The sequence below is a fragment of the Bos grunniens genome, chromosome 18, assembly GCF_055505025.1.
Source record: "Bos grunniens cultivar Pamir isolate PY7600 chromosome 18, Bosgru_T2T1.0, whole genome shotgun sequence".
Lineage (NCBI taxonomy): Eukaryota > Metazoa > Chordata > Mammalia > Artiodactyla > Bovidae > Bos > Bos grunniens.
This window is the reverse complement of record NC_141182.1, coordinates 51275384-51301378: the sequence shown is the minus strand read 5'-3', so window position 1 is coordinate 51301378 and position 25995 is coordinate 51275384. Positions and strand designations below refer to the sequence as shown.

Below are 25995 nucleotides of genomic sequence, written 5' to 3'. Positions count from 1 at the left end.
ATGAGGAGGCTGGGGCCTGGAGTCCTCAAGCCCTCAGCCCGCGCCGGGAAGGCATGCTGGGGGCGGGGAGAGGCGGACGAGTGGCGGGGCCGGGGTGGAGGGGGTGTTGGGAGACCCCGAGAAGAGCCGCCGCCGACGAGCCGGGCCGGAGAGGTGGAGAGATGGAGAAGAGGAGGGAGGGGAGGATGGAGAGGAGCAGGTGGAAGAGGAAGGCGGAGGAGGGTGGGGTGTCCCGGGGCGCCCAGCGCAGGGCCTCGGCGGGAGGGCCTGGCCACGGACTCCTGGTCCCTTGCGAGGAGCAGCCGCCGGCTCCGGGCTCCCAGCTGGGCCTCCCTCCCCGCCGCCGCCGCCGCCGCCGCCGCCACTTCTCCCCTCCGAGGCCGCCGCCTGCCTGCCCGCCTGCCGCCCGCGCTGGGTCCTGGAGCGCAGGGGGGCGGGGGGAGAGAGGAGGGAGAGAGGGAGGGAGACAGGGAGGAGAGCGGGCAGGAGGAAGGGAGGGAGGCAGGCGGAGATAGAGAGAGAGGAAGACGGAGAGAGAGGGAGAGATCGGAGGGAGGGGAGTCGGGGGAGGGGGAGCCCGTTGGTCCGGCTGGGGGGCCCCCGCGAGGAGAATGCTGATGAGGGCAAGGCGCTGCATTGGACAGAGGGCCCACCCCTCGGGCCACCTCCTCCACCACACCATGCCACCGCCCTGCCCGGGCAGCCCTTGGGCACAGGCGCCCACAGGAGACAGAGACTGAGAGACAGGGAGACCTGGGGAGAAGGCCATGCAGCTGGGGGAGAGGGCTACCGAGATGAAGAAAAATGCAGAGAAACGGCAAGACAGCCATCAAGAGCCACAGAGGTGGACCAGGGTCCACAAAGCCCACAAGGACAAGGACAGGAAGAAGCCCAGCGCAAAGAAAGGGCCATCGAGACAAGGGAGCAGACCACAGAGACAAACTAAGGACCTCGGAGGCAAGGACAGCTGGTGGACCCAGAGAGCCCCTCGTGAAGAGGGGGACAGAGGGAAGCTGGTGGACTGAGGCCCTCGGGCACAGAAGACATGGGGAGTGGTCTGGGGTGACGGGAGAAGAGGCCCATAGAAACTGGAACAAGGGCGCACATCACGGAGACTGGGAGGAGGGCCAGGGAAAGGGGGAGCGGGTCATGGACCTGGAGGGAGGCCCACAGGGGCCAGAAAATCCAGAAAGGCAGAATGAGGACCCAAAAGACCCGCTGAGGCAGGCACAGCGGGCCTGGGGGAAAGAGGGAGTAGCCCCTAGAAACAGGAATAGCCCCCAAGGAGAGGCAGGGATGGGTGGTGAGTAGGGGAATTCTCCATGAAGCAGAGAAATCCTGGGGACCTGAGTGGGTGGGGAGGAGAGTCACCCACCAGAGCATAGAGGCAGTGGGAAAGGTCAGGGAGCTGGAGGGCAGAGCCCACAGAAGTGGGAGACCCCCTCCCTCTGGGAGAGAGCTGAGCAGGGCAGGGGTATGGCAGAGAGAAGCAGGAGTGGGGGTGGGTGGTGCACGGCTGGGTGGGGGGTGAAATTTGGGGGGAAGGAACATGACAGTTGGTGCTGAAGGCTGAGTCCGTGACTCACCACCACCCCCAATGCTCGTGATGGGGAGGAGACACTAATGCACTCACTCACGTGCAGCCCCCAGCACACGTGACTGCATGCCTCGCGAGAAGGCACACAGTCGGCACGTGGCAACTCTCACATCGGCCTGGCACAGAAGTCCCTCTGCAGCTGGCATGTGGGGTGGCCCCAACATACATCTGCCACATATATTTGACCCTGAAGGACCTCTGACTTTGCATACCCCTCCTCACGTGATTTAAGGAACCCCCAACACCCACTCTCAGCTCCAGCTAGGTCTGAAAGCCCAGATTTACAGTGGCCTCCAGGCCATTGCTTATGCAGGGACCCCAGCATAGAATGATATTCTCTCTAAGCTGATCCTGTCCCAGATGCCCTAGTCCCGTGCCACCACCTCCAGAAAAACTGATGCAGGCCTCAGCTTACTCCTGCATCATCTGAAGTGAAGCGACCTAGTCAATCCAGATAAACTGGGAATTCCAAGCTGAAGGTATAAGCAAAAAGATAAGTCAAGCTGGACCCTTCCGTTTTCAAGTGGGGAAAGGAGGCCGCTGAAGAGTGAGAATCTGCCCAAGAGCATGGAACCCCAAAGGCTGAGTCTAGCTTCTAGGTTATCTGGTTCCTGCCCCTGGTGCTTTCACCCTGAAAGCAATAATGCATTCATCCGGACTTCCCAGATGGTGCTAGTGGTAAAGAACTCTCCTGCCAATTCAGGAGATGTAAGAGACATTGGTTCGATTCCTGGTTCGGGAAGATCCCCTGGAGGAGGTGCATGGCAACCCACTCCAGTATCTTGCCTGGGAAATCACATGGACAGAGGAGCCTGGTGGGCTACAGTCCATAGGATCACAAAAGAGTCCGATATGACTTAATGACTAAACAATAACCATCTAGGGTTCATCCAACATCCCTTCTACCCTGAATCCACAGCGAAAGTTCCCTCTATGTTCTACACCCCAAATACTGTTCCTCTGTTGCATTTACTGGCTCTCTTTCTTCCCTTTTCTTTCTCCTTATACATGCATGTATCTCCAGGCTGGGAGGCGGGCAGAGTCTTGTTTTTACCTGCCCAGTGCCCATCCCCATGGCAGAACTTGAACTTTCCCTCAGGGAACCACATGGTTCCCAGAACTGATTGATTCCTGACTCAGGATCAAAGAACCACATCGTCCTGGCCACAGGGATCAGTTCAGAGATGGGGACGCGCTCAAACTAGGCCATTGAGAGCCGTCTCCATAGGGTGGCAGAGTCAGACACAACTGAAGTGACTTAGCACGCATGCAGTGCATGCATCCATTTGGTATGAGGCTCTGGATGTCCCACCTGAGTGGGACCTAAGAGTGTAGATCTTGGAGTGCACTCCTGTGTTAGTATCCTGGTTGTGTCTCTTCCTAATGATGAGACATAGGGACTTCCCTGGTGGTCTAGTGGTTAAGACTCAACGCTTCCAATGCATGGGGTATGAGTTCTATCCCTAGGTTGGAAACTAAGGTCCTGCATGCTGCACAGCCAAAATAAATTGTTTTAAAAAGGAAGCACTTGAGATCCTAATAAAAATAACTCTTACACAACTTTTTTAAAATTTTTTAAAATTTTTATTATAGTTGATTTACAATGTTGTTAATTTTTGCTGTACAGCAAAGTGATTCAGATACACATATATATGCTTTAACATTCTTAGTATTTATTATTATATATCTGGCTATGTTGGGTTTTAGTTGCAGCATGCAGGATCTTTCGTTTGCAGCGTATGGACTCTATAGTTGTGGTGCATGGGCTTAGATGCCCCAAGGTGTGTGGGATCTTAACTCCCTGACCAGGGATTGAACCTGCATGCCCTGCATTGGAAGGCAGATTCTTAACTACTGGACCACCAGAGAAGTCCCCTCATATTCTTTTCCATTATGGTTTATCACAGGATATTGAATGGAATTCCCTGTGCTATACAGTAGGTCCTTGTTGCTTATCCATCCTATATTAATGGTTTTTATCTGCTAATTCCAGGCTCCCAATATTTCATTCTCCCACCCCACATTCTTGGCAACCACAGGTCTGTTCTCCGTATCTGTGAGCCTGTTTGCTTCATGGATATCTTCTGTTGTGTCATGTTTTAGATTGTATGTATAAGTTATATCATATGGAATTTGTCTTCCTCTTAGTTGACTTACTATGATAAACTCTAATTCCATACATATTGCTGCAAACTGACATTATTTCATTTTTTTATGGCTGAGTAGTATTCCATTATGTATATATACCCCATCTTCTTTATCCATTCATCTGTTGGTGGACATTTAGCAATGGAGGGAGGGGAAGCAATTAGAACAATAGAATCTCTTGCAGGTCCCCTCCTGTCCTTGGGGAGTAGAGCAGCTCTGGCAACTGCAGTGCTGGGTGGGAGGCAACTTGCTTCCAAGGCCCTGAGGGCCATCCATAAGGGGATGTGAGTAGTCCAGAGCTCCTCAAACATATGGGGATTCCAGCCTTCCTGAGCTTCTGAGCCATCAGCCTGGAAAAAGAGCACCCTAGAAGAAAGTGGAATACAGTCCAGACACTACAGGGTCACCACCTTCAGGTTCTCACCCTGGTTGTCTTTCAGGTCATCTACCCTCTACACACGGAGAAGGCAATGGCACCTGAGAGTCTGCTGAGAGTCGGACACGACTGAGCGACTTGACTTTCACTTTTCACTTTCATGCATTGGAGAAGGAAATGGCAACCCACTCCAGTGTTCTTGCCTGGAGAATCCCAGGGACGGGGAAGCCTGGTGGGCTGCCGTCTCTGGAGTCACACAGAGTCCGACACGACTGAAGTGACTTAGCAGCAGCAGCAGCAGCAGCAACCCCCTACACATCTTGTTTCTTCAAATGGAATTGCCAGAGCTAGCTGGCCTGGCCTGAGACCTTAGTGACTCTTCAGTATGGGAGGTGGAGTAGGGGCCAGATTTCCCAAAAGGTAGGAATTCAGACCTCTGGCCTGGGCTAGAGGAAGCCTAGGGGTATCATGGCAGGGAGAGAAGGGGGCCCAGGAGATTCCCACTGCCATCTCCTCTCTCCTGGCTCTGAAAGCCTTGATAATGAAGGCAGGAACATCACTGTCCTGGACTTGGTTTACTTTGAAATTCTCCTGGACCAGAGCCTGAGTTGAAAGGAGTCTGGGGAAAAATGAGGATCCATCTGGGTACCTTCCCCACCCCGACAGCAGTTTCCTTCCTGGCTCCTTCCTGTCATCCCTCAGTGACCTCAGAAAGAGGCCCCCCTGCCACCCAAGATCAGTCCATGTCCTCCGTCCCCCTGCTTTATTTTCTTTACAACTACTGTCACTGGCTGTCTACAGCTACTTGTGTACCCTGATGTTTTATTTTCTTACAGTATTTATTTTTGGCTGCACTTGGCTTTACTATATGTGGGCTTTCTCTAGTTGTAGGGAGCAGGGGCTACTCTCTATTTGCAGTACACAGGTGTCTCTTTGTGTTAGCTTCCCTTGGGGCAGAACACAGGCTCTGTAGTTGTCCTCTGGCCTACCTGACCCGATGCATGTGGGACATTCTCAGATCAGGAATGCAACGGGTGCCTCCTGCACTGGTAGGCGATTCTTAACCACTGGTTGAGCCACCAGGGAAGCCCTGAACCTGATACTTTTATATTCTCAGAAATTAAAATCCAGGAGGGCACAGACTTTTCCTGTTCCTTCTCTATCCCTACAAAGATTAACCTTGACTTGGCATATTGCAGCCGCTTATTAAATATTCACGATAGGAAACCAAACAAATGCCCCTCCTGGATTTTACTGTTTCTCCTTCCAACTTCCATTTCCTCCCTTACCCTTCAGATCTTCCTTGCTCGCTCAGATTCCCTATCCGTGCTTTTCCTCCAACATTTCTTCCTCCCCCTTCCCTCAAGGGTCCCTCGGTTTTTCTTCCCTTCTTTCTTTCTGCCTTTATTCTTCTCTAACAAAGTCTAGAGCCCTGATTTCCCCTTTTTCTCCTTCCCTTCCCGCTGACCAGAGCTTCGCTCTCTCCCTTCGCTCTTCAGGGATTCCTAAGCTTCAGCATCCCCACCTCCGCCGCCCTCCTGGTGTTTGTGCCTCAATTTCCCCTACTTTCCCCTTGGAGAACGACCCACCTCCCGCCCAGCGGCCCCAAGATGGCGCCAGAAACGTCGCTCCGCCGCCTGACGTCATCGCGCCGTCCTCCCTTCTCGAGCCGTCAAGAGGGGTCGAGGAGGAGGTGGAGGAGGAACATCCTTCAGAGGGCGTAAGGAGGCGGGCCCTATCAGTCGGAGGCGGGCCAGTGAGAAAACGTCGCTGGAGGATTGGTTGGGTGCTGCGGAGGGAGCCCAACGCCCGATACTATTGGTCCAGGGCTCGGAGACGTGAGCGTCGATTGGCCCAACGGCAGAGGCCAGACGGACGATGATTGGGCGCACTCGGCCATCCGCGCGGCGGCCAAGGAGGAAGGTGGGAGGGGCGTTGCTGCGGGCGATCGGGGGCGAGAGCGAGGCTGCGGAGCAGGCGAGAGGTGACGGCGGGAGCTAGAGAGGGCACAGCGCTAGGGTTGCCGCGCAAGGGGAGCTGCGGCCCGGGTCCGAGTCTGGCCCCGGGGCGTGCGAGACGGCGGAGGCGGGTACGTGCGAGCTGGCGTGTGAAGGGCCGGCCGGGCTCCCCACCCTGCCGGTGCGGCCTTCTCTCGCCACCTCGCCTGCGCACTGAGGACCGGAGGGGGGGGCGCGCGCCGGGAGGTGGGGCGGAGCGGTACCAACGGCCCGCGGGGTGCGCGGGAGACCGGGCCGGGGCGGCGGGTCGGAAGGGGGCGAGAGTCGTGGGAAGGGCTGATTGAGGAGGGACGGGGCTCGGGCTGGGCGCTATCGGGTACTTGGGTGGGAAGGGAGGCGTTCGAGTGTCCCCGGGAGGGTCTCTAAGGCTCCAGGGAGTACGCGGCTAGGGGCTTGGCTGTGGGACAACCCAGGACGAAGGCTGGACGGTTAGAGGACAGCTGGGTACCCGGGGAGGGGTTCCGGCCGTGAGAACGGAGGTGGTTAAGTTGACGTAAAGCGAAAATCTAGTTATGCCTGGAGAGTTAAGCTCATGAGTTAGGTCTTCAGTGTGAAAAGATACCAGGAAATGGATATGCCTGGTATCTTAGGGCGAGGTGGAGGTCCCAGTGTGAAGGATGAGGATGAGTTACATTAATGTGAAGAGTTAAACCAAAGTATGTGGGGAGGGAGAGCGAGCAGGGAGCGTTGGGCACTCTTGGAATGGGTTGAGAGACCTGAGAATGGGTCTCTGTGTAAAGAAGTTTTATGTTATATGAAACTGTGGTCTTCGTGTTTATCGAATAACTTGAGAAGTAGTCTTTTTGGAAAGTACCAGGAATTAGGTCAAGGTGAAGAGTAGGAATTGGGGGTCCCTTGAGGATTTTAGGGTGATGAGAGCGATCTGTGTGTCTAGGGTGGGACAGGGGGTCTGGGTAGCCCCAGGGATAATAGGCTGATGAGACGGGCTTGGGTTGTTAGGAAGGAGGATCTGGCTGGCTGTCAGGGTTAGGGTGCTGATGCAGGGTTTAGGTATTCTTAATGAGGTTTGGACAGTGGGAGGAGTATGTGGGAAAGGAATCTAAGCCATTATGAGGGGTAGTCTGGATATTCTTGGATTGGATAGATTATGTGTGGGATCTTTTTGCAGAAAAGAGGAATTTGGGTATCAAGAGGGGATCTGAGCATCCCTGGAGTGGGTTAGGGTGGGGTTGGGTCTTTCTGCAAGGAAGAAAAGGTTAGATTAGTAATGTGTGTGTGTGTGTGTGTGGGCGGGGCGGGGGGGGGGGTGGTGCCGAGGTCTGTCCCTGGAATGGATTAGGGTGAGGGTGGGTCTTTTTTAAAGAAGGATCTGGGTATCCCAAGAATAAGTTAGGATGGGAATGGTCTTTTTTGCGAAGAAGAATATGTGGAGAGAGGTTCTGGGAATCCCTCAATTGTCCAGGGTGGTTGTCTATGAAGAAGTGGGGCTTAAGTCAGTACGAAGAGGGGGCTGGGTACCCCAGAGGGACTTAGAATTGTGGATGAGGTCTCAGTGCACAGAAGAGGTAGAGGATTAATGGGAAGAGTGTCTGGGTGCTCTGGAGACATGCGTTAGGGTGGTGGGAGGGGTCTAAGTGTGAAGAAAGTTCTGGCTGTCTTTTGTGACGATGAGTCTAGAAGTTCTGCGTAGGCTATTAGGATTGTGGGAAAGGGCCTTAGTGTGTAGAGGGAGTTAAGTAATTTGAACAGAGGGACCTGGGAATCGTGGGAAAGTGGTTAAGGTGGGCAAGGTCTGGGTGTGGAGATGGGTTAGGCCAATGTGAGAAAAGTTTATTGATGTGAGGAACCTGGGCACCAAAGGGAGAAGGTTAGTGGGTGATGGGCTATGTGCAGAGGAGGGAGGTTGAACCATGAAAAGGTGCTGAAAGCGGTCGGGCATTGGGACAGTTTGAGTGGTTGGGGTGTGAAGAGAGAGAGAGACCCTGGGGGTGGAAGCAGAGGAGGAGCGAGCTGTGAGAAATGGGTGGTCCAAGCCTGTGAGGACTCTCCTGGGCATCTGGGGTAGGGATGGGTAGTGTGTTGGTAAGGAGTCAGTAGAGGAAGTATTGACTGAAGAGGTTCCTGTGTGGTAGGTTGGCGCCTTGGGCCAGCTGTGGGGCAGGAGGATGAGAGAGTCAACAGGTTGCAAGGATCTGGTGGTGGGAATTTAAGATTCAGAGATGAGATTTGGGTAGATTGACTGGGAAGGGACTGGGGGAAAGGTTTTGTGCTTGGTGTTCTTGTGTGTTCAGGAGAGGAAGGGAGTGGGGTGCAGGTAGAAATATGGAAGCAAAAAGTTAGAGGGGGAAATTGATCTAGGGTTTTGGTAGAGCAATGATAAAGGGAAAGAACTGTCTCTGGGAAGGCCTGAAGAATCAGTGACTTAGATATGATTTGTCCCCACATCTCCCAGCCCAGGGTGTTGCCACCGTCATGACTGAAGAGTCAGAGGAAACGGTCCTGTACATTGAGCACCGCTATGTCTGCTCTGAGTGCAACCAGCTCTATGGATCCCTGGAGGAGGTGCTCATGCATCAGAACTCCCATGTGCCCCAGCAGCACTTTGAGCTGGTGGGTGTGGCTGACCCCGGAGTCACTGTGGCTGCAGAGGCAGCTTCTGGCACCGGCCTCTATCAGACCCTCGTCCAGGAGAGCCAGTACCAGTGCTTGGAGTGTGGGCAGCTGCTCATGTCACCCAGCCAGCTCCTGGAGCACCAGGAGCTGCACCTGAAGATGATGGCACCCCAGGAGGCAGTGCCAGCTGAGCCACCACCCAAGGCGCCTGCCCTGAGCTCCAGTACCATCCACTATGAGTGTGTGGATTGCAAGGCTCTCTTTGCCAGCCAGGAGCTCTGGCTGAACCACCGGCAGACGCACCTCCGGGCCACTCCCACCAAGCCTCCGACTCCAGTTGTCCTGGGGTCCCCAGTTGTCGTGGGGTCCCCCGTGGGCCAGACCCGCGTGGCTGTGGAGCACTCGTACCGCAAAGCAGAAGAGGGCGGGGAAGGGGCAGCTGTCCCGTCTGCCGCTGCCACCACCACTGAGGTGGTGACCGAGGTGGAGCTGCTCCTCTACAAGTGTTCGGAGTGCTCTCAGCTCTTCCAGCTGCCAGCCGACTTCCTGGAGCATCAGGCCACCCACTTCCCTGCTCCCGCCCCAGAGTCTGAGGAGCCCGTCTTGCAGCAGGAGACTCTGACCCCAGCGCCGGTGGAGGTGCCTGTGTCTCAGCCTGAGCCCGTGCCCTCCTCTGACCACAGTTATGAGCTGCGCAACGGGGAAGCCCTCGGGCGCGATCGCCGGGGGCGCAGGGCACGGAGGAACAACAGCGGAGAGCCAGGCGGGGCAGCCACCCAGGAGCTCTTTTGCTCAGCCTGTGACCAGCTCTTTCTCTCACCTCACCAGCTACAGCAGCACCTGCGGAGTCACCGGGAGGGTGTCTTCAAGTGCCCCCTGTGCAGTCGTGTCTTCCCCAGCCCATCCAGTCTGGACCAGCACCTTGGAGACCACAGCAGTGAGTCTCATTTCCTATGCGTGGACTGTGGCCTGGCCTTTGGCACGGAGGCCCTCCTCCTGGCCCACCGGCGAGCCCACACCCCCAATCCTCTGCATTCGTGTCCATGTGGAAAGACCTTTGTCAACCTCACCAAATTCCTTTATCACCGGCGTACCCACGGGGTTGGGGGTGTCCCTCTGCCCACAACACCAGTCCCCCCGGAGGAGCCCGTCCTTGGCTTTCCTGAGCCAGCCCCAGCAGAGACTGGAGAGCCAGAGGCCCCGGAGCCCCCCGTGGCCGAGGAGAGCTCTGCCGAGCCTGCCGCCCCAGGCACCTACCGCTGCCTCCTCTGCAGTCGCGAGTTTGGCAAGGCGCTGCAGCTGACCCGGCACCAGCGTTTTGTGCACCGGCTGGAACGGCGCCATAAGTGCAGCATCTGTGGCAAGATGTTCAAGAAGAAGTCGCACGTGCGTAACCACCTGCGCACGCACACGGGCGAGCGGCCCTTCCCCTGCCCGGACTGCTCCAAGCCCTTCAACTCGCCCGCCAACCTGGCCCGCCACCGCCTCACACACACAGGAGAGCGGCCCTACCGCTGCGGGGACTGCGGCAAGGCCTTCACCCAGAGCTCCACGCTGAGGCAGCACCGTCTGGTGCATGCCCAGCACTTCCCGTACCGCTGCCAGGAGTGCGGGGTGCGCTTTCACCGGCCCTACCGCCTGCTCATGCACCGCTACCACCACACGGGCGAGTACCCCTACAAGTGTCGCGAGTGCCCCCGCTCCTTCCTGCTGCGCCGGCTGCTGGAGGTGCACCAGCTGGTGGCCCACGCCGGGCGCCAGCCCCACCGCTGCTCGTCCTGTGGCGCTGCCTTCCCCTCCTCGCTGCGGCTGCGGGAGCACCGTTGTGCAGCTGCAGCCGCCCAGGCCCCGCGGCGCTTCGAGTGCGGCACGTGTGGCAAGAAAGTGGGCTCAGCCGCTCGGCTGCAGGCGCACGAGGCCGCTCACGCGGCGGCTGGGCCAGGGGAGGTCCTGGCTAAGGAGCCCCCGGCCCCTCGGGCCCCGCGGGCTGCGCGCACACCCATCGCCTCCCCGACAACCCTCGGGAGCGCGGCCCCCGCTGCCCCTGCGGCCCCCGCCCGACGTCGCGGCCTGGAGTGCAGCGAGTGTAAGAAGCTGTTCAGCACGGAGACGTCGCTGCAGGTGCACCGGCGCATCCACACCGGCGAGCGGCCGTACCCGTGCCCTGACTGTGGCAAGGCCTTTCGTCAGAGTACCCACCTGAAGGACCACCGCCGCCTGCACACCGGTGAGCGGCCGTTTGCCTGTGAAGTGTGTGGTAAGGCCTTTGCCATCTCCATGCGCTTGGCAGAACATCGCCGCATCCACACAGGCGAACGGCCCTACTCGTGCCCCGACTGTGGCAAGAGCTACCGCTCCTTCTCCAACCTGTGGAAGCACCGCAAGACCCACCAGCAGCAGCACCAGGCAGCTGTGCGGCAGCAGCTGGCAGAGGCCGAAGCCGCCGTGGGCCTGGCTGTGATGGAGACTGCAGTGGAGGCTCTGCCCCTGGTGGAGGCCATTGAGATCTACCCTCTGGCTGAGGCCGAGGGGGTCCAGATCAGTGGCTGACTGCAGCTCGTTTCCCTCTTCAGCACTACCAGGCCCGGTTGCTGAAGAACCTCCACCGCCCCCTTAGGTCTCTGTACATACTGTGCCCCTTTCCACTGCTCCCAACTGCCATGTAAGTTCTGTAACTGGATTTATTGTCTTCTGAGGGGGGTGCTGTAGGGTCCTTGACATGACATGAATAAAGCTGGGCCCCCCCACACCTGTTAGCACTGGTGGCCCCAAGGTAAAACAGTCAATAAAGACTGACTTGGACATGGACATGCTTTTGTCTGGCCTGACTGTGTGGGATGGTGGAACTTGTTAACTAACTGTGAGCCCCCAGGTTCTTGGGTCTGACTTGTCATGGCTGCATCCCCAGTGCCTAGAGCAGAGCCTGGCAAGCGGTGGAGCTCAGTAAACGGGAACCCAGAACCTAAGAGGAGGACTTGGAGTCCGTGGGCTCTCTGAGCAGTGACTTCCCTCTGGTCATAGGTCGGGGCAGTGTGGTTCTCTGACCACTAGAGGTCCCCAAAGCCCCATGGAAAAACTTGAAGCTGTTTCTGCTTGGGGGCAGGAACCTTTAGGAAAGTCTTCAGGTTGTTCTTACTACCGTGTTGCCCCTGCTCTGGCCTGATGTGAGCGGTCTCCTCCAAGGCCATCTGGTGTTCTCATCATGGACCCCTGAGGGCAAATGCACGTCTCGAAAAGGTATGATCTCCGGGGCAGTGGAGGAGGTGGCTTCTGGGACAAGATCCAGCTGTGGGGCTGCAGAAGATGAACAGTTTCTGGGGGTAGGAAGGTGCTCTGACACCCACCTGGAGTTAGCCAACAGTTGCTTGTTGTGGCGGGAGAGGTGGTTGGGGTGGCTGGCTGATATTTGAATGCCTAATTTGTCTCAAGTGTTTGCCTACATTTTTTGGAATCTTCACCCTGGTCCTGTGACAAGAACATTTTGTAGGAAAGGAATCTGAAGTCAAAAGTAGTGAGGAGACTTACCCAAGGTCATTCAACCCGCACAGGGCAGAGCTTGAATTTCAGCGTAGTTTCATTTGACTTAATCCCCTGTGTGCTTCCCTCTACATTCTGCTGTCTTCTACATCCTTGAGGGGGAGGGCGGTGGAGAAGAGATGGTGACTGTGTGACTGGAAGTGCCTGGCTTCTATGCTAGTCTTTGTCTCTAACAGCCCCCTGCCCCCCCCCACACCCCGCCGCAGGGTTACCCCAGTCTTTTTGTTAGGATTCTTACTGGAACCCTAGGGAATGAGAGGTAAAGGGAGCTCTTTGCATTGAGACCAGTGGAAAGGGAGGCCTAAGAGTTGCCCCCTCAGCCTCTCCATTGCTCTTGATTGACTCCCGTTAGCAATCCTGTAGCCCTCTGTGGGCACTGGGGCTTAGGCTTAGGCTTCATTGTTTAAAAAGGTAAAGCTCTCAACCCTTTGATATCTTGAAAGCTCCTAATGAAGAACAGCACTTATCTGTTAAGCCGTGGTTTTTGACCAGAGCGTGTTGATCGTGGGTTCCATCTTTTAGTAACCTCATACCCTACAGAAAGGGCTAGAACCATCTTAGCTGAGCATTCCAGAGCCCCTTAATCCACAAGTAAAGATTCATTCTCAAACTGCTTGCTTTTAAGAAGAGCTGTAACATCGAGAAAGTCATGTCAAATAAATAGAACAGTTAGAGGATTTCTCTTTGCAAAACCAGATAAAAATCAGGCTGAATCAAGGGACAGGAATGGAGGGAAAAACCCTGAGGGTTCTGGTTGACTCCACAATAAAGATGCTTTCAGCAGAGAAGCAAGCTCTATGACAGTGCCAGGGGCAGGGGTCACCTCTATTGTGGTTCCTTTCTAGAGCCTCCTAGTGAGAACTTTTCAAGACTCCCTTGAGAAAAGTTTATGTGCACAAACGTGTTTATGAACAAGAATCATTGTCCACCCCACTGAAACTTCCAGAGTCTTCAGTTGGACCATGGTCCTAAAGAAGATGCACTAATCAAACCCTTGTTGGATGCTGGAGTTTGAGTTGGACAGGCAAAGGCTCTTGAACTTTATGTTTGGGAATTTCCCCAGAGATTTGGATCCAGCAGCTTGTCTTGAGACCGAGGAATCTGCATTTTGAACACAGCAATTTTGGTGGTGGTGACTTGACCCCACAAAGAACCTTGCGTTGCCAAGCGATTTTTCAGATAGAGAAGCTGCTTCAGCGGAGCACTCAAGGGAACGGAATGGTGGTCCTCCAGTGACAACACGTTCTTCAGGGTGTGTGAGGCCAAGTGTGGCTGTGCAGGGCGCTGCTTGGAACAGTTGAGCACATTTACGGGGCTGCAAGTGGATGCCACCAAGTTCAGCTCTGGAGTGCTCTTGCATGTGCCATCTCTGACTGTCACAGACTGGCCTGGGAGACTGAGTCCGTTCGGGTCTATATGGCTCTGACTGCATCCCCCTACAGGCAGAGGACTGGAACAAAAGACCTGTTTTCCAGCCCAACATGCCACTCTCCCATCCCTACTGACTTGGCTTGAGAGTTGGAGAAGCACTTTTCTGTCTTGCCAAAACAATGCAGTGCTGGTAATTCTTAATTTTTTGGCTGCACCATGTTATCTGTGGGATTCTAGTTCCCTTACCAGGGATGGGACCTGTGCCTCCCTGCAGTGGGAGCACAGAGCACAGAGTCCTAACCACTGGACCATCAGGGAATTCCCAAAGTGTTAATACTTTCTCTCTTTCAAAATGATCAAACCCTCTCCTACTCTTTTCCTTTCTCCTGTTCCCCTATCCCTCGCTATTGAATTTTGCAGAATCCCAGCACCTCTGTGTCAGGCATACATCAGAGGGTAGAGTGATGACAGGAAGACCTGACGACAGTGAGATGACCCACTGATGATTTTCAGCGGTGAGATCTTAGGGATCAGCCCATGGTCTGGTGTGTGAAACAAGTCGTTCCTGCCGAATGACAAGCACGGAAATTTGAGCGCACTGATGTCATTCTGAAAAAGAAGTCAGATGTGTATCTTGTATCACCAGACAACTTCAAAGTCAACTCTTTTTAAATGGTCTCTTAAGTCCTCTGTGGATGGAAGTAGGGAACTGCTCTCTGGCTTCCTGATTTGCTCATAGTACTCATTTATCGACATCTGTCTGCTGGAGATCATCTTGAATCCTTACCACCACCACAGGCTACATATTGTCCCCGTGTAATAGACGCCGACATTGAAGCTCACACACTGAAGGTCACATATCTATAAAATGGCATAAGAGATTTATTTCTTTTTGTGTCACACGGGCATATGGGATCTTAGTTCCCCAATGAGGGATCGAACCCAAGCATCCTGCAGTCGAAACACGGAGTCTTAACCACTGGATTGCAAGGGAGGTCCCCAGAAATGAGATTTTTTTTTTTTAAAAGCTTAGTTTATTGAAAGATAATTGAGTGAGTGAATTCACTCAGTCGTGTCCGATTCTTCGCGACCCCATGGACTGTAGCCTACCAGGCTCCTCCATCCATGGGATTTTCCAGGCAAGAATACTGGAGTGGGTTGCCATTTCCTTCTCCAAGAAATGAGATTTAAATTCAGGAATTTGAATTCATTCTAAGATTCTAGACTTGTTTTTTTAATTGGTGAAAAAAAAGTTGCTCAGGCCTTACTTCTGAACATTCAACAGAAGTAAAGCCTTCCCCTCCCAGGCACACACACGCCCACCCCACACCCTGACTTCCCCACCACCTTTCCCAAGATAGGAGACCAAGGAGAGCAGGCAGTGTTTCTCTCTGTACAGTTTTTCATTTTTTATTTTTTGATGTTGTTCAGATGAATGACACACTCAAGTTACAAAAATGGGGCCTTAAAAGAAGCACATTGTACAATGAACAAGCAGATTGGAGTTAAGAACACTGAAACGCTAACCCGCTACCACGAGAAGAGACAGGGAGGGGGGTCCAGGGTGGAAGGGGAGGGGCTACGTGGGACCAACAGAACTGAAAGGGGGGCTAACTTGGTGAGGACGGAGGAGAGGCAGACCTCCTCCAGGGCCTGCTCCGTGTCTGCCTGGGTGAGACTCCTCGGTCTCCCTTGCCCACTACTAGCCACTCTTCCCCTCTCCATTCGAACCTGGTCTTTCAAAGGGGAGAGACACCCACCCCAGAAAGGGCTGAACCAGTTTCATCTTCACAAGGTGGGTGGTCACCTTGCCCTCGTGAAATAGCCTTGGATTTGGGAGGTGAGGGTGGCAGCAGTGACACGAGAAGCCAGAAGGGAGCCGGCAGACAGGGACTGACCACAGAGCAGGCTCCTGCTTTTCTCCAGGCTCCTCGCCCGCTCCCCACCCTACCATGATCCAAAGGGCCTCTCCACAAGTTGCTGAGAGAGGCCCCCAGTCACCCTGCAATCATATAAATAAATAAATACTGAGCCCCTGGGCTTGGGGGGACAGGTCGGGGGAAGGACAGCGGGGACAGAGGAAAGGAGAGGAAGGGGAGGCAGAGGGGAGGGGTCACAGACATAGTAAATAGTTGTCTCCGTCCCAGCAACGCTTCTCTCTGGATTTTTCTCTCCTTTTTGTGTTTGTTTAACAAGGAGCTAACATCTCAAAGACAAATACTTAAAAATATACATTATTTTTTCTTTGTTTTGTTCCCCTTTCTCATCGTCATCTTGCTTTGGAGACTGCTGAGGTCAAAGTTCAAACCGCATGAAGGAACTGCGGCTTGGAGTTTTTGTGTATTTTTTTTTTATTTTTATTTTTTAATTTTTTTCACTTTTTTTTCCAACGTATAAAAAGGTAGCGGAGTTGTCTGTGGGTTTTTTTTTTTTTAATGGTTAAATCTTTGGTTTGTTTCTTTTTTCTCTTGGAGGCCTTTGTCTCTCGCACTTGCCTTTCCCACTCAGAGGCCAGTGGGGGCCCGCGTGTCTCAGTCTTGCTCAGTCTGTTTCACTCTCTCTCTCACTCAGTTCTCCCTACCCTGGGCTAAAGGGAGAGAGGCACCCTGGGGTTTGGGTGGGGGTGGGGGGGGCGAGATCTAGCCAGGTCAAGAGGTGCCCTCACCACATGGCTAGTCCCTTACCCCATCTTCCCAGGGTGCAGGGCTTGGAGAGCCTCTCTTGGCCTTCCCAGGGAGGAGACCTGCAGGAAACTCAGAGCCTTAACCCTCCTCCTGGTCGTAGCCCCAGGTCATACAGAGCCTTGGTTCTTCAGCGCCACTGACCCTGCCTCCCCTCCCCCAGTCTTTCCTCCCACTCCCAGCCCCCGCCCTCCCAGGAGAGGCCAGAGAGAGGTGTTTTAGTTACTGGCAAGTTTTTTTTTCTTTTTTTTTTGGCACAATTAAAAGGCCCACTGTTAGGTAGACCCAGTCTCTGTCCCTCCCTTGAGTAAGGAGGTCAGGTTGGGGAGGAGAAATTCAGAGGGCTCCCACTTTCTCCAGTCCACTCATCCTTCTTCCTAGCCCAGGCCCCTGGCCCCCCATCTCAGACATCTCCCCTAGCCCAGAACCTGGCCTGGGCTCTCCTTCCCCAACCCCACATAAAGTTCCCCAGCCCCCCAACTCTCTCACTCACACACAGACACACGGACACAGGCTCTGTACAGACCACAAAATAAAAACGATGAGATAGTTTTGTTTCCCGGAGTCGAGACGGGGGTGGCTGGAGTGGAAGGGGCAGAGGGAGGTGGGGGGCATGAATTCCCCCATCACCTTCCTAACCCTGGCTCCCTCAGCGCCCCCAGCCCCTTGCCCTGGCTGGCCCCCAGCCAACGATATTTGGTTTCCATTTTTTAACATTAAAGTTCTATGAGGTATTTGGTGCCTTATCTCGAGTCCTCGGGGGGAGGGGGCCCAGGGGGGAGACCTGGGGCACACTTGCCCCTCCCTCCCTCCCACCCCCTTCCCAATATTTGGTTTCACAGCTGTAGTTAAAGCTTGGGATTTGGTTATTTTTTCCCCCTCCCAGGAATTTTCTTTTTCTCGTTTTTTTTTTTTTTCCCAGATAATGGGGGTTGGATGGGGAGGGTCCCCACCACCCTGGCTGCATGGGGGTCCCTCCACCAGTGTCAGGGCATCGGCCCATCCCTGCCCCCTGCTTCCTCCTCTCCTCTCTGCCTGCTTCCTACTGGGGTGAAGGAGCAGTCTGGGAGGCAGGACTTGATGGGGAGGAAGCAGGATGAAGTGGGTGGTGGTGAGTCCTGGATTTTCTTTCCTTTTTTTTTTCCCCTTTTTTTTTCCTTTTTCTTTTTTTTTTTTTTTTCTATTTTTTGGTCTAGAATCATAGTTTATTGAGTCATCTCCACCATGCCTTCCATGCTGCCTGTCTTCTCGGAGGGGTTTTTGGTTGCAATTCCTTTCACTTGGCTCTGCTCAAACGTCCTTCCTATCCGTTCAGGAGCCCTTGGCCCCGTCTCAACCCTTGGGCTAGGGCCCAGGCCCGCTAGCCAGTCCTTTCTCTTCAGGAAATAAAAACGGACAAAATCAGAAGTAGGGTAAGGGCGGGGAGTCGGTTCAGCGGAGATGCTTACATTCTGGCGAGGATGGGTCGACGGCATGCCAGGCCCCATCGGTGCCAGGGTGGGAGGGGCAACCGCTCCACCACTTCCCAGACAAGGCACCCCGAGACCCCTGAAACAGCCGAGTCTCTGCTGCCTCCGTGGCCCAGCCTGAAAGTTTCATTTCCCAGGTGGGAGAAGGGAGACAACAAAGAAAGTGAGAATGCTGAGGCCTCGGGGCCCAGGGTGGCATCCGAGGCTCCGTCTGCCTCTCCTGGGAGTGTCCGGCAGCCCCGCCAGTCTCCTGGGGCTCTCCCCTCCCTCTGCGCCTGCCCAGCCAGGGGCGGGGGCCACTCTGATTTCAATGGCTCGCGTCCTTCACAGCAACACTTTGGTTTGAGGAGTGACACAGAGAAACAAGGAGATGGAGAGAGGTGAGAGAGGAGGAGAGGAAGAGGGAGGGACAGCCGAGAGAAAGGAGGAGAGGGGGGAGACGACAGACCGAAGAGAACAGAAGAACTCAAGAGGAGGAATCAAACCACCCGAAAGTTTGTTAGTTTTCCTTCGTCCATTCTTTTTTGCTTTCTCATTTCTTTTTTCCTGTTTTGTTTTTTTAAAGCTTCTTCAGTTGATTGGGGGGGGGCGGGGAGCTTGGGGCTCTTCACCCCCGTCCCTGACACCCTCTCTCAGCCCTGCCCACCCGCTTCCATCCGCCCTGGCTGAGGGACAGGCCCGGCCCCAGCCGCCCCTCCAGCTTTCCCGAAGACGACGTCCATGAGGTATTTGTGAAGAGAAAGAAGCATCCATCCTTCCATCCGCCTCGGGGACCAAAGGCCTGGACCAGTGGTGCAGGGGCCTGGCTCCACCTCGCGGCTCCTTCTTATTCGTTGAAGAGTCCTCGTCTTCTTTCCCTTAAATATATATATATCTATAAATTCTTTCTTTTTTCCTAGTTTTAATTTATTGTTTGGTTTGTTTTTTTTTTTGGTTCAAAACTTTGTTGGCCTCCCCAGTAGCAGGAGGGCAAAGTGGCTCCCAGCAGCGTCTCTCCTCTTCCGTAGAGATGCGTCCGGGGCTGGGCAAACATGGGGTCCAGCCAAGACTCGAGGGAGGTCTCATGGGAGTGGTGGTCACCACAGCGCCCACTCGGATGGGGACCACGGGCCATGGCACTGTCCCTGCCACACCGACCCTGATGGGGACGCCATCTGGAGGAACCCCACCACTGGGGTGTGTGCGTGCGTGTGTGTGCGTGTGGGGTGGAGAGGGGAGGGAGAGGCATCTGCCAGGATCAGAGGGGCACAGGGCGGGGAAGAGCGAGGTGAGTTCTCTTTTTGGTTTCTGGTCAAAAATGTCAAAGAACGTGAAGGATCCCATGGATAGGCACTGGAATATGAATTTTTTTTTTTCTTTAAGGGAAACTGACAGACGAGGATGGAAAAAAAGACAACTTCTACGCCCTCACCTTCTCCTCTCTTGCCTGAAACTTCCTCCTTCCCTTGGACCAGGGATAGTGGGAGGTTCCAGAACTGAGGAGGGTGACGGGTGGGCAGGGTGGGGTGGGGTAGGGGGAACATGTGAGAGCTAGAGCTTGGCAAAATGGCCCAGCCCACCCTTCAAAGGGAAAGGGCGGGGGAGGTAAAAGGGCTGAAAAGTCATCCCAGGCCTTGCCTGGAACTCTCCCCTGGGTGGGGGAGGGAGGAGGTTAAAGTGGGAGTCCCGGGGAAGGGGGGACACATGACAGGGACACATTCTGTCGAGCACAACGCTAAAAATTCTGTACATCCTTTGGATGAAGCTACTGAATATTTGGTGTAAGTTTGTTCACGCCCTTTCTCTTTCACCTTCTGGAAAAGAGTATTTGGTGGGTGGTTCTGAGCCCACCCCCCCACCCCCCACCGCAGGCCGTGCCCTGTCTTGGCTGGCCCAGGGCCGGGGGTACAGGCTGGGAGGCTGGCACATTCTCTTCTTCCTTTTCTGGCCACCGCCCCCCCCAGGGGGGAGCCCTGGCCCTACAGCCAGGGGTCGTGTAAGGTCCGCCCTACTGAGGCCGCTCTGCCCCTGGCTGGGTGCTTATTTGGTGTCATAGCAGTGAGGGTGAGCACGTTGAGGTCTGGCTCCAGACTGGTATTTGGTTTGTTCGGTTTGGTGAGGAATTTTTTGTTTGTTTTTTGTTTGAATGTTTGTTTTTCACCTCTGGTTCCTTTGGGGCAGCTGGTTTCTTTGTGATTATTTTTGGTTTTCTTTTTTCTGTTGGTTGATTTCTTTTTTTTTTTCTTTTTGGTTTGTTGGTTGGTCTTTTGTTTTTTATTTTTTGGTCTTTCCTCCCTTGTCACTCCTGCTCCGAGGACCCTCGGTGCCCCCACCGCCGGCCTCCTCACCTGCTTCCCAGGCGGGGGGTGGAGCCGGGGGCGGGGGGTCTGAGGAGTCGGAGGGGAGGCATGGCGGGCCCTCACTCGGGCTTGGACCCTACCTCGGGTCCCCCTGGGCCTCCAGGGGTCTGTGCTGCCGTCTCACTGCAGGTAGAGGAGGACGAGGAGGAGGACGAGGAGGAGGACGAGGAGAGGCCAGGAGACTTGCTGGAGATGGAGGCCGCCACGGCTGCAGCGGCTGCTGAGACCAGGCCCACGCCAGGCGGGGCGCTGAGCAGGGGCAGCCCAGCGTGGTTCAAGAAGAGTGGTGAGGTCACCAGGCCCGGGCTCCCTGGGGCTGCGCCAGCCGCCCCCAGCACCAGGTTCCCGCTGCTGTCAAGGCTGGTAAGGGGCAGGGTTCCACCAGAGGCCAGGGCTGGGAGGGAGAGAGAGAGGCTGAGCTGGCCTTCCAGCATCCGGCCCGCGGTGCCCTCTGTCCTCCCATCTGACCCACGGACCCCGTCAGCACCCCTCACACCTTCCCCAGAGGTGAGATGGGTATGAAGAGATGAGCGATGCAGTGAGCGAGGGCAGGATGGCATGGCTGGAGCAGCAAAGGGGGGCTCCAGGCCCCGGGGGACAGGGCTGGTGACAGTGGGAGTGACCTAAGGCAGCACGCACCTTGGATAGTGGCCAAAGGGTTGTTGCTCATGAGGGCTGGACTCAGCCCGGAGCTCAACCCCACCATTGTGCTTCTGCAAGAGGCAAAGCAGAGGCGTTAGCGGGGCAGAGACCCTCCCGCAGGACCAGGGGCGCAGCTCCCCACCCTGGAAGCAGCAGCGACCCTGCTTCTCCCCCACAGCCTCCTACCTGCTGCTGCCCACTTACCCCGTGCTGGGGCTCAGGCCCGACAAACCGATGGCCGAGTGGCTGCCTTGAGGGCTGGGATTTGTGCTGTTGGTGGTGGCCGGGGGTGGGGGGGTGACAGAGGGGATGGAATTGAGGGGGGGCGCGGCCCCGCCCCCGGCCCCACCCCCTCCAGCTGTCCGGCTGGGGTGGAGTGTCCCCACAGCTGAGGATAAGGTAGTAACTGCCAGAGAGAGACAAAGAGATGGAGACTTCAGCTTTCACTCGTCCTCCACCGAGGTCGATGCCTGCCCAGTCCTCAACCTCTCCTCAGTCAGAACACATTTAGGCCTCCTGCCCTTTTGTCCCACAGCCTCTGCCGCAATGACAGTAATCCCATCACAAGCGGCAGCCACCCACTGGGCCTCTGCCCTGAGCCCAGAGTGCGCTCACACCCTGCTTATCCAGCCCTGAATCTCACCTCTGGGCCCCTTTGTACAAAGAACCAGGGGTGCCCAGAGGACAGACCCCTATGGCTCCCTCTAGGGGCCAGGAAGGGGGTTGCAGCTGAGGCTGAGAGCGCAGAGCGCAGACTCAGGTCAGACACCCGGGACAACAATTCCCAGCTTTGTAACATCGCAGCTGTGCCCTTGGGTGAGTACCTTCACCTCTCTGGCCTTCAGTTCCCTCATCTGGAAAATGGGGAAGATAACAGAGTCTAATAAAATGGGTGTGAAGTCAACACTCATTATAAAGAGTTTAGACCTAGAACCAGGCACACCCTTACTACTTTACAAACTTCCACTTACTATTTCTTAACCTGAGGGGGGGCAATTTGGTGTTTGTTTTTATATTATTTTTATATATGGTGTTAAACATGCCCTACCCCCAGGAAGGGGGCTTCCCAGGTGGCGCTAGCGGTGAGGAACCCACCTGCCAATGCAGGAGACCTAAGAGATGCCGGTTCGTTCTCTGGGTCGGGAAGATCCCTTGGAGGAGGGCAGGGCAACCCACTCCAGTATTCTTGCCTGGGAAATCCCATGGACAGAGGAACCTGGCGGGCTACAGTCCATGAGGTCACACAGAGTTGGACACGACTGAAGCAACTTAGTACGCACGCGCCCCAGGAAGGAACAAAGGAGGGCTTTGGGTACAAAAGTGTGTATGTGCATATGTGCATACACACTTTTGTATGTCTATATTCATGGATGTAGCTTCGGTATATATGATACATTCACAATCATTTTATACCTGAGACTCAGAGAGGTAAAGTTACTTCTGGAGTTCACAGTTTATAAATGCCAGAAACAGAATCCAGACACATCACCTTTATCAGCCTCCTGCTTTTCTCATATGAAATTATGGAGCAGATGAAGCCTGAGCTGCTCTGGCAGGTAGGGGTGAGTCTGTCCTCTTCCCCATCCCCCACCTCCAGGATCAGTCTCGAGGCCCATAAATGCCCTGAGACACCGTGGCCTTGAGGACCTCAGGCTCGAGCCTGGCCTGCGTTCTCCCAGCACCCTGTCACTGCCCACTGCCCGCTCTGACCTGTTGTGCTCAGACTGCTGGAAGCTTGGGACAACGGCAGGGTCCCGGCGCCCCCTTGTGGTGTGACCTGGGGAGAGAGGAGAGAAGGTGCTGTCTTCCAGCAGCTCCCCTTGGGTCATCCCCCTGTGGCTGCACCTTGGGGCAGTTGTGTGTGTGGCCACGCCAGTGTGCGCCGGTGGTGCCTGGATCTCCGTCAGAACAGTGTGTGCTGTGTGACTCTGCTCCACCCATGTGACAGCCTGTCCCCAAGGGTGGCTCTCCCTGCCTCCACCCATTCTAGGAACACTGTGGACAACCAGGTAGGTTGTGCTTCACACGAGGTGCCAGCCAAGGGGTGAGGGTGTGCCTGAGCTTGGAGACCCCTCCTCCCCGCGCGGGGCTCTTGGTACCAGGTGGGGGCTGTAGCTGGCCGGCTTGCCCGGGCTGGGCAGCATGGGGGCCGCGCTGCAGGGGTTGATGCGTTTCTCCTTCTGGCGCCGGTTGCAGAACCAGACGCGGATTACTTCCTTCTCCATGTGCAGCTGCTCTGCGATCAGCAGGATCTCCTCTGAGGTAGGCTTCTGGTTCTGCGGACAGAGGGCTCGTCAGCCCCGGGCGCACCCTCCCGCCAGCCCTCGGGGCCGCCCCGGGGTGGGACCTCACCGCTAGAAAACTCTTCTCTAAGGCGAAGCGGACGTTTGTCTCGATGCTGGTCCTCTTCTTGCGTCTCCGGCCGGGGAGCCCATCGAAACCCAGGCTGGGGCTGCTCAGCTGGTTGGGGCTGGGCAGGCTTGAGTCCACAGACATAGTCTCTGTGTCCGGGAGGAGATGGGGGCGTGAGAGGGCGCCTCCCCCGGCCCGCCGCCCGTGCGGGAACCCCAGCCCAAGTCCCACCTGCGTCATTGAGCCACTTCTCCAGGAGGGGCTTGAGTTTGCACATGTTCTTGAAGCTCAGGTTGAGGGCCTCGAAGCGGGAAATGGTCGTCTGGCTGAAGTCGTTGCCATAGAGCTTGCCCATGGCCAGGCCCACGTCACCCTGGGCCGGTGGGGCGGAGAAGGGACCGTGGTCAGGGCTGGGCAGAAGGCTCAGCCCCGCCCAGCATCTAACCCCGCCCCAACCCCGCCCATTAGATGATTCTACCCCCTTCACCCCGCCTACTAGACGCCTATGCTCCCCGCCCCTCACCCTGCCCACCATCTGGCCACACCCTCTACCCCGCCCACCAGATAACGAGGCCCCACCCCTCCCGCCACCAGAGGGTCCCGCCGCCCTGTCACCCCACGCCCACCGCCTGTCCTGGCGGGCGGCCTCAGACCTGTGTGAAACCCAGCTTGATGCGGCGTTGCTTGAAGGTGCGAGCGAACTGCTCCAGCTCCTCCAGATCACTGGGCTCCTCGGGATGGGATGGTGGCTCCAAGCATTTGGGGGGCTGCGGGTGTGAGAGGTGCGGATCGGGCAGCGTGGGGCGGGTCACGGCCTGGTGGGGTGGGCAGGTGGGTGGGATGCAGGCCCGAGGACCAGGATGGGGCTCAACCTTGGCTGCTCGGTCCCCCTCCCTCCCTCCCTGCCATCCAGACTCTCCCTGCAGACTCCCCTCCACCCGCCCCCAGGTGGCTCCTCCCCACTCATGGCTAATCAAGCTGACCTCTGCTGCCCCACAAGGGCGCTCTCACTGCCCAAAATTCTCTGCACATTCCCTCCTGGCCTGCAGACTCCCATAAGGAGCAGCCACCTCCTTCCACCAAAGGCTCTTTCCACGGGGGTTCACGGTTTTAGCCTCCTTTCAGGCAGGAAATCAAGGACTGGCTCTGCTATCCAGTTGCTGGGGATTCAGGGAAATTTCTTAATCTCCCTGGGCCTCAGTTTCTCCCTCCGCGGAATGGGAACAATCATGGCTACTCTACCTACCTCACGGGGTTGTTGGGAGAATCAGGTTAAAAATGACTAGGCTGAAAATAAAGTAAAATTTTAAAAAAACAAAATAGGGAGGGATACTAGGGAAATTTACAGGGAAGCAGCAGTTCTCTCTGGAATGCTTCATTTCCCTAAAAATGAAACATCTAAACAGGTGATGGGTGCAGGGATGTTGGATACACAAGCCCTTGATGCATTATCCAAAAACCTCAGGGCCAGATGTGTTTTAGAATTCAGAAATTTTTCAGGTTTTAGAAAGCCTGCATGGGGCATATATCACAGATAATGTAAACTCTCCTCTAATTAGGGTCAAGGCATTATCCTATATTCAGGCATATCAACAGCTGTCAGTTAAGGGTGAACATCACACAAGAAGGATAAAGAAGTCACACACTGCCTCAATTCAGGTTAAGACAGGTTTTGCAGCCAAATGACTTCCGGTCCCCACGTTACAAAACCAACTTGATTTTCTGAGCATTTTGCATTCTAGTATTGTAGCCAAGCCCTGTATTAGCATTTAAACTTTTCAGATTTTCTGAAATAGTTTATATATTTTTTGAAAGGGCTGTTATGAAAAATAGGTAGGAAGAAACTTTGAAATTGTAATTATGAAAGTATTATCAAAGCTGGGGGCTTCCCGGGTGGCTCAGCATCAAAGAATCTGCCTGTGATGCAGAAGACACAGGAGACGAAGAGAGTTCTATCCCTGGGTGGGGAAGATCCCCTGGAGGAGGGCATGGCAGTCTACTCCAGTATTCTTGCCTGGAGAACCCATGGATGGAGGAGCCTGGCAGGCTATAGTTCATACCGTCGCACAGAGTCAGACATGGCGGGAGCAACTAAGCACGTACGCATGATCAAAGTTTAGAACGCAGGCAGCAAAAAGAAAGGCCATGGGGACAAGACAGCCTGGAGAGCTCACAGCTTCTGCTTTGTCAAAAGAAGCTGGGAATCTGGGAATCTTGTTGACAACTAACTCAATTTTTCAGTGAGTGTGGGCCACCGTTTGCAGTCTCTCGTCTGGAAAGGGGACATGAACCAACAGACACCTTCCTCAGGGAATCCCCCACCTACCCTATTTGGAGTGCTGGAGGAGATCTGAAGCATTTGTGATCTAAAGGCTTGTGAACCCCTGAAATTTTGTTTTGTGCACTTGTGCCTTTTGGGGGCAGTGGGAGGTCAGACTCAAATCTTCCATCAGATTCTCCAAGGAACCCATGTGCCTGCAAGGGTTAAGAGCCACTGGTCTGGCTGACTTCCCTCATTCTGTGGAGGAGCAAACCAACTCAGGCAGAGACAGCAGCTCGCCTAGGGTCCCACAGCAAATCAGTGGCAGAACAGTGCTGGGCCCTGCGGCTCCCGACCCCCATCTTGGCCCCTGTGGCTTCGAGTGGGCCAAATGGGAAGCAGACCCTCACTCCTCCAACTTCACACCTTTCACCCACACCCTGAAGTACTCAGTAGACCGCTTACCTGTGTGGGCAGCCCTGCCCGGGGCTGGGAGGTCAGAAGAGCTCCCTGGGTTTGCTGAGGTAGCTGGAATAGATTTGGCGTCGGTAGCAGGCCTGAGGACACAAGAGGGACCACACGGGGTGAGGGGGGCAGCGGGAGTCATGTGGAGGCATCGGGGGAGGCCATC

General features: G+C 55.3%; 3 protein-coding genes and 2 long non-coding RNA genes across 20 annotated transcripts in view; 3 read left to right on the top strand and 2 right to left on the bottom strand.

Moving 5' to 3' along the window:
* GRIK5 (glutamate ionotropic receptor kainate type subunit 5) overlaps positions 1-5783 on the bottom strand; it is a 68716-nt gene extending 62933 nt beyond the window's left edge. For both annotated transcript variants that reach the window (XM_086352756.1, XM_086352757.1), the window contains exon 1: positions 5711-5783. In XM_086352756.1, the coding sequence (XP_086208882.1) occupies positions 5711-5768 (58 nt within the window). In that variant the 5' untranslated portion in view covers positions 5769-5783. The remainder of the gene's footprint in view (positions 1-5710) is intronic.
* A 145-nt stretch (positions 5784-5928) lies between these two features.
* On the top strand, positions 5929-11521 carry ZNF574 (zinc finger protein 574). 2 transcript variants are annotated; one of them, XM_086352764.1, is made up of 2 exons: positions 5929-6105; positions 8553-11521. In XM_086352764.1, the coding sequence occupies exons 1-2, from the start codon at positions 6000-6002 to the stop codon at positions 11261-11263; spliced, it is 2817 nt and encodes a 938-aa protein (XP_086208890.1). In that variant the 5' UTR covers positions 5929-5999; the 3' UTR covers positions 11264-11521. The 2 variants fall into 2 exon arrangements, with proteins under 2 accessions (XP_086208890.1, XP_086208891.1); XM_086352765.1 differs by having other exon boundaries at positions 6068-6210.
* Positions 11522-17916: 6395 nt separating this feature from the next.
* On the top strand, positions 17917-18655 carry LOC147353930 (uncharacterized). The gene is made up of 2 exons (XR_015146119.1): positions 17917-18151; positions 18337-18655. It is a non-coding gene; the product is annotated as an uncharacterized LOC147353930 (long non-coding RNA).
* The window catches only part of POU2F2 (POU class 2 homeobox 2), a 76127-nt gene continuing 68787 nt past the window's right edge, over positions 18656-25995 (bottom strand). For 4 of the 14 annotated variants that reach the window (XM_086352767.1, XM_086352772.1, XM_086352766.1 and 1 more), the window contains 9 exons: positions 25830-25921; positions 23758-23919; positions 23336-23477; positions 23105-23253; positions 22852-23028; positions 22463-22529; positions 20957-21158; positions 20750-20823; positions 18656-20504 (listed from right to left, as the gene is read on the bottom strand). In XM_086352767.1, coding sequence (XP_086208893.1) covers positions 20170-20504; positions 20750-20823; positions 20957-21158; positions 22463-22529; positions 22852-23028; positions 23105-23253; positions 23336-23477; positions 23758-23919; positions 25830-25921 — 1400 coding nt within the window. In that variant the 3' untranslated portion in view covers positions 18656-20169. Of the gene's footprint in view, positions 20505-20749; positions 20824-20956; positions 21159-21847; positions 21977-22462; positions 22530-22851; positions 23029-23104; positions 23254-23335; positions 23478-23757; positions 23920-25829; positions 25922-25995 lie in introns of all 14 variants that reach the window. The other 10 variants (XM_086352769.1, XM_086352775.1, XM_086352771.1 and 7 more) reach the window with 4 other exon arrangements.
* Positions 22925-25494, top strand: LOC147353929 (uncharacterized). The gene is made up of 2 exons (XR_015146120.1): positions 22925-23014; positions 25346-25494. It is a non-coding gene; the product is annotated as an uncharacterized LOC147353929 (long non-coding RNA).

What these genes read in the sequence shown, in the direction of transcription:
- ZNF574 (XM_086352764.1), top strand. Translation starts at nt 6,000, where the DNA reads ATGATTGGGCGCACTCGGCCATCCGCGCGGCGGCCAAGGAGGAAGGTG. An exon ending in GGCTGCGGAGCAGGCGAGAG is followed by an intron (nt 6,106 to 8,552) that starts GTGACGGCGGGA and finishes CACATCTCCCAG; the next exon opens with CCCAGGGTGTTGCCACCGTC.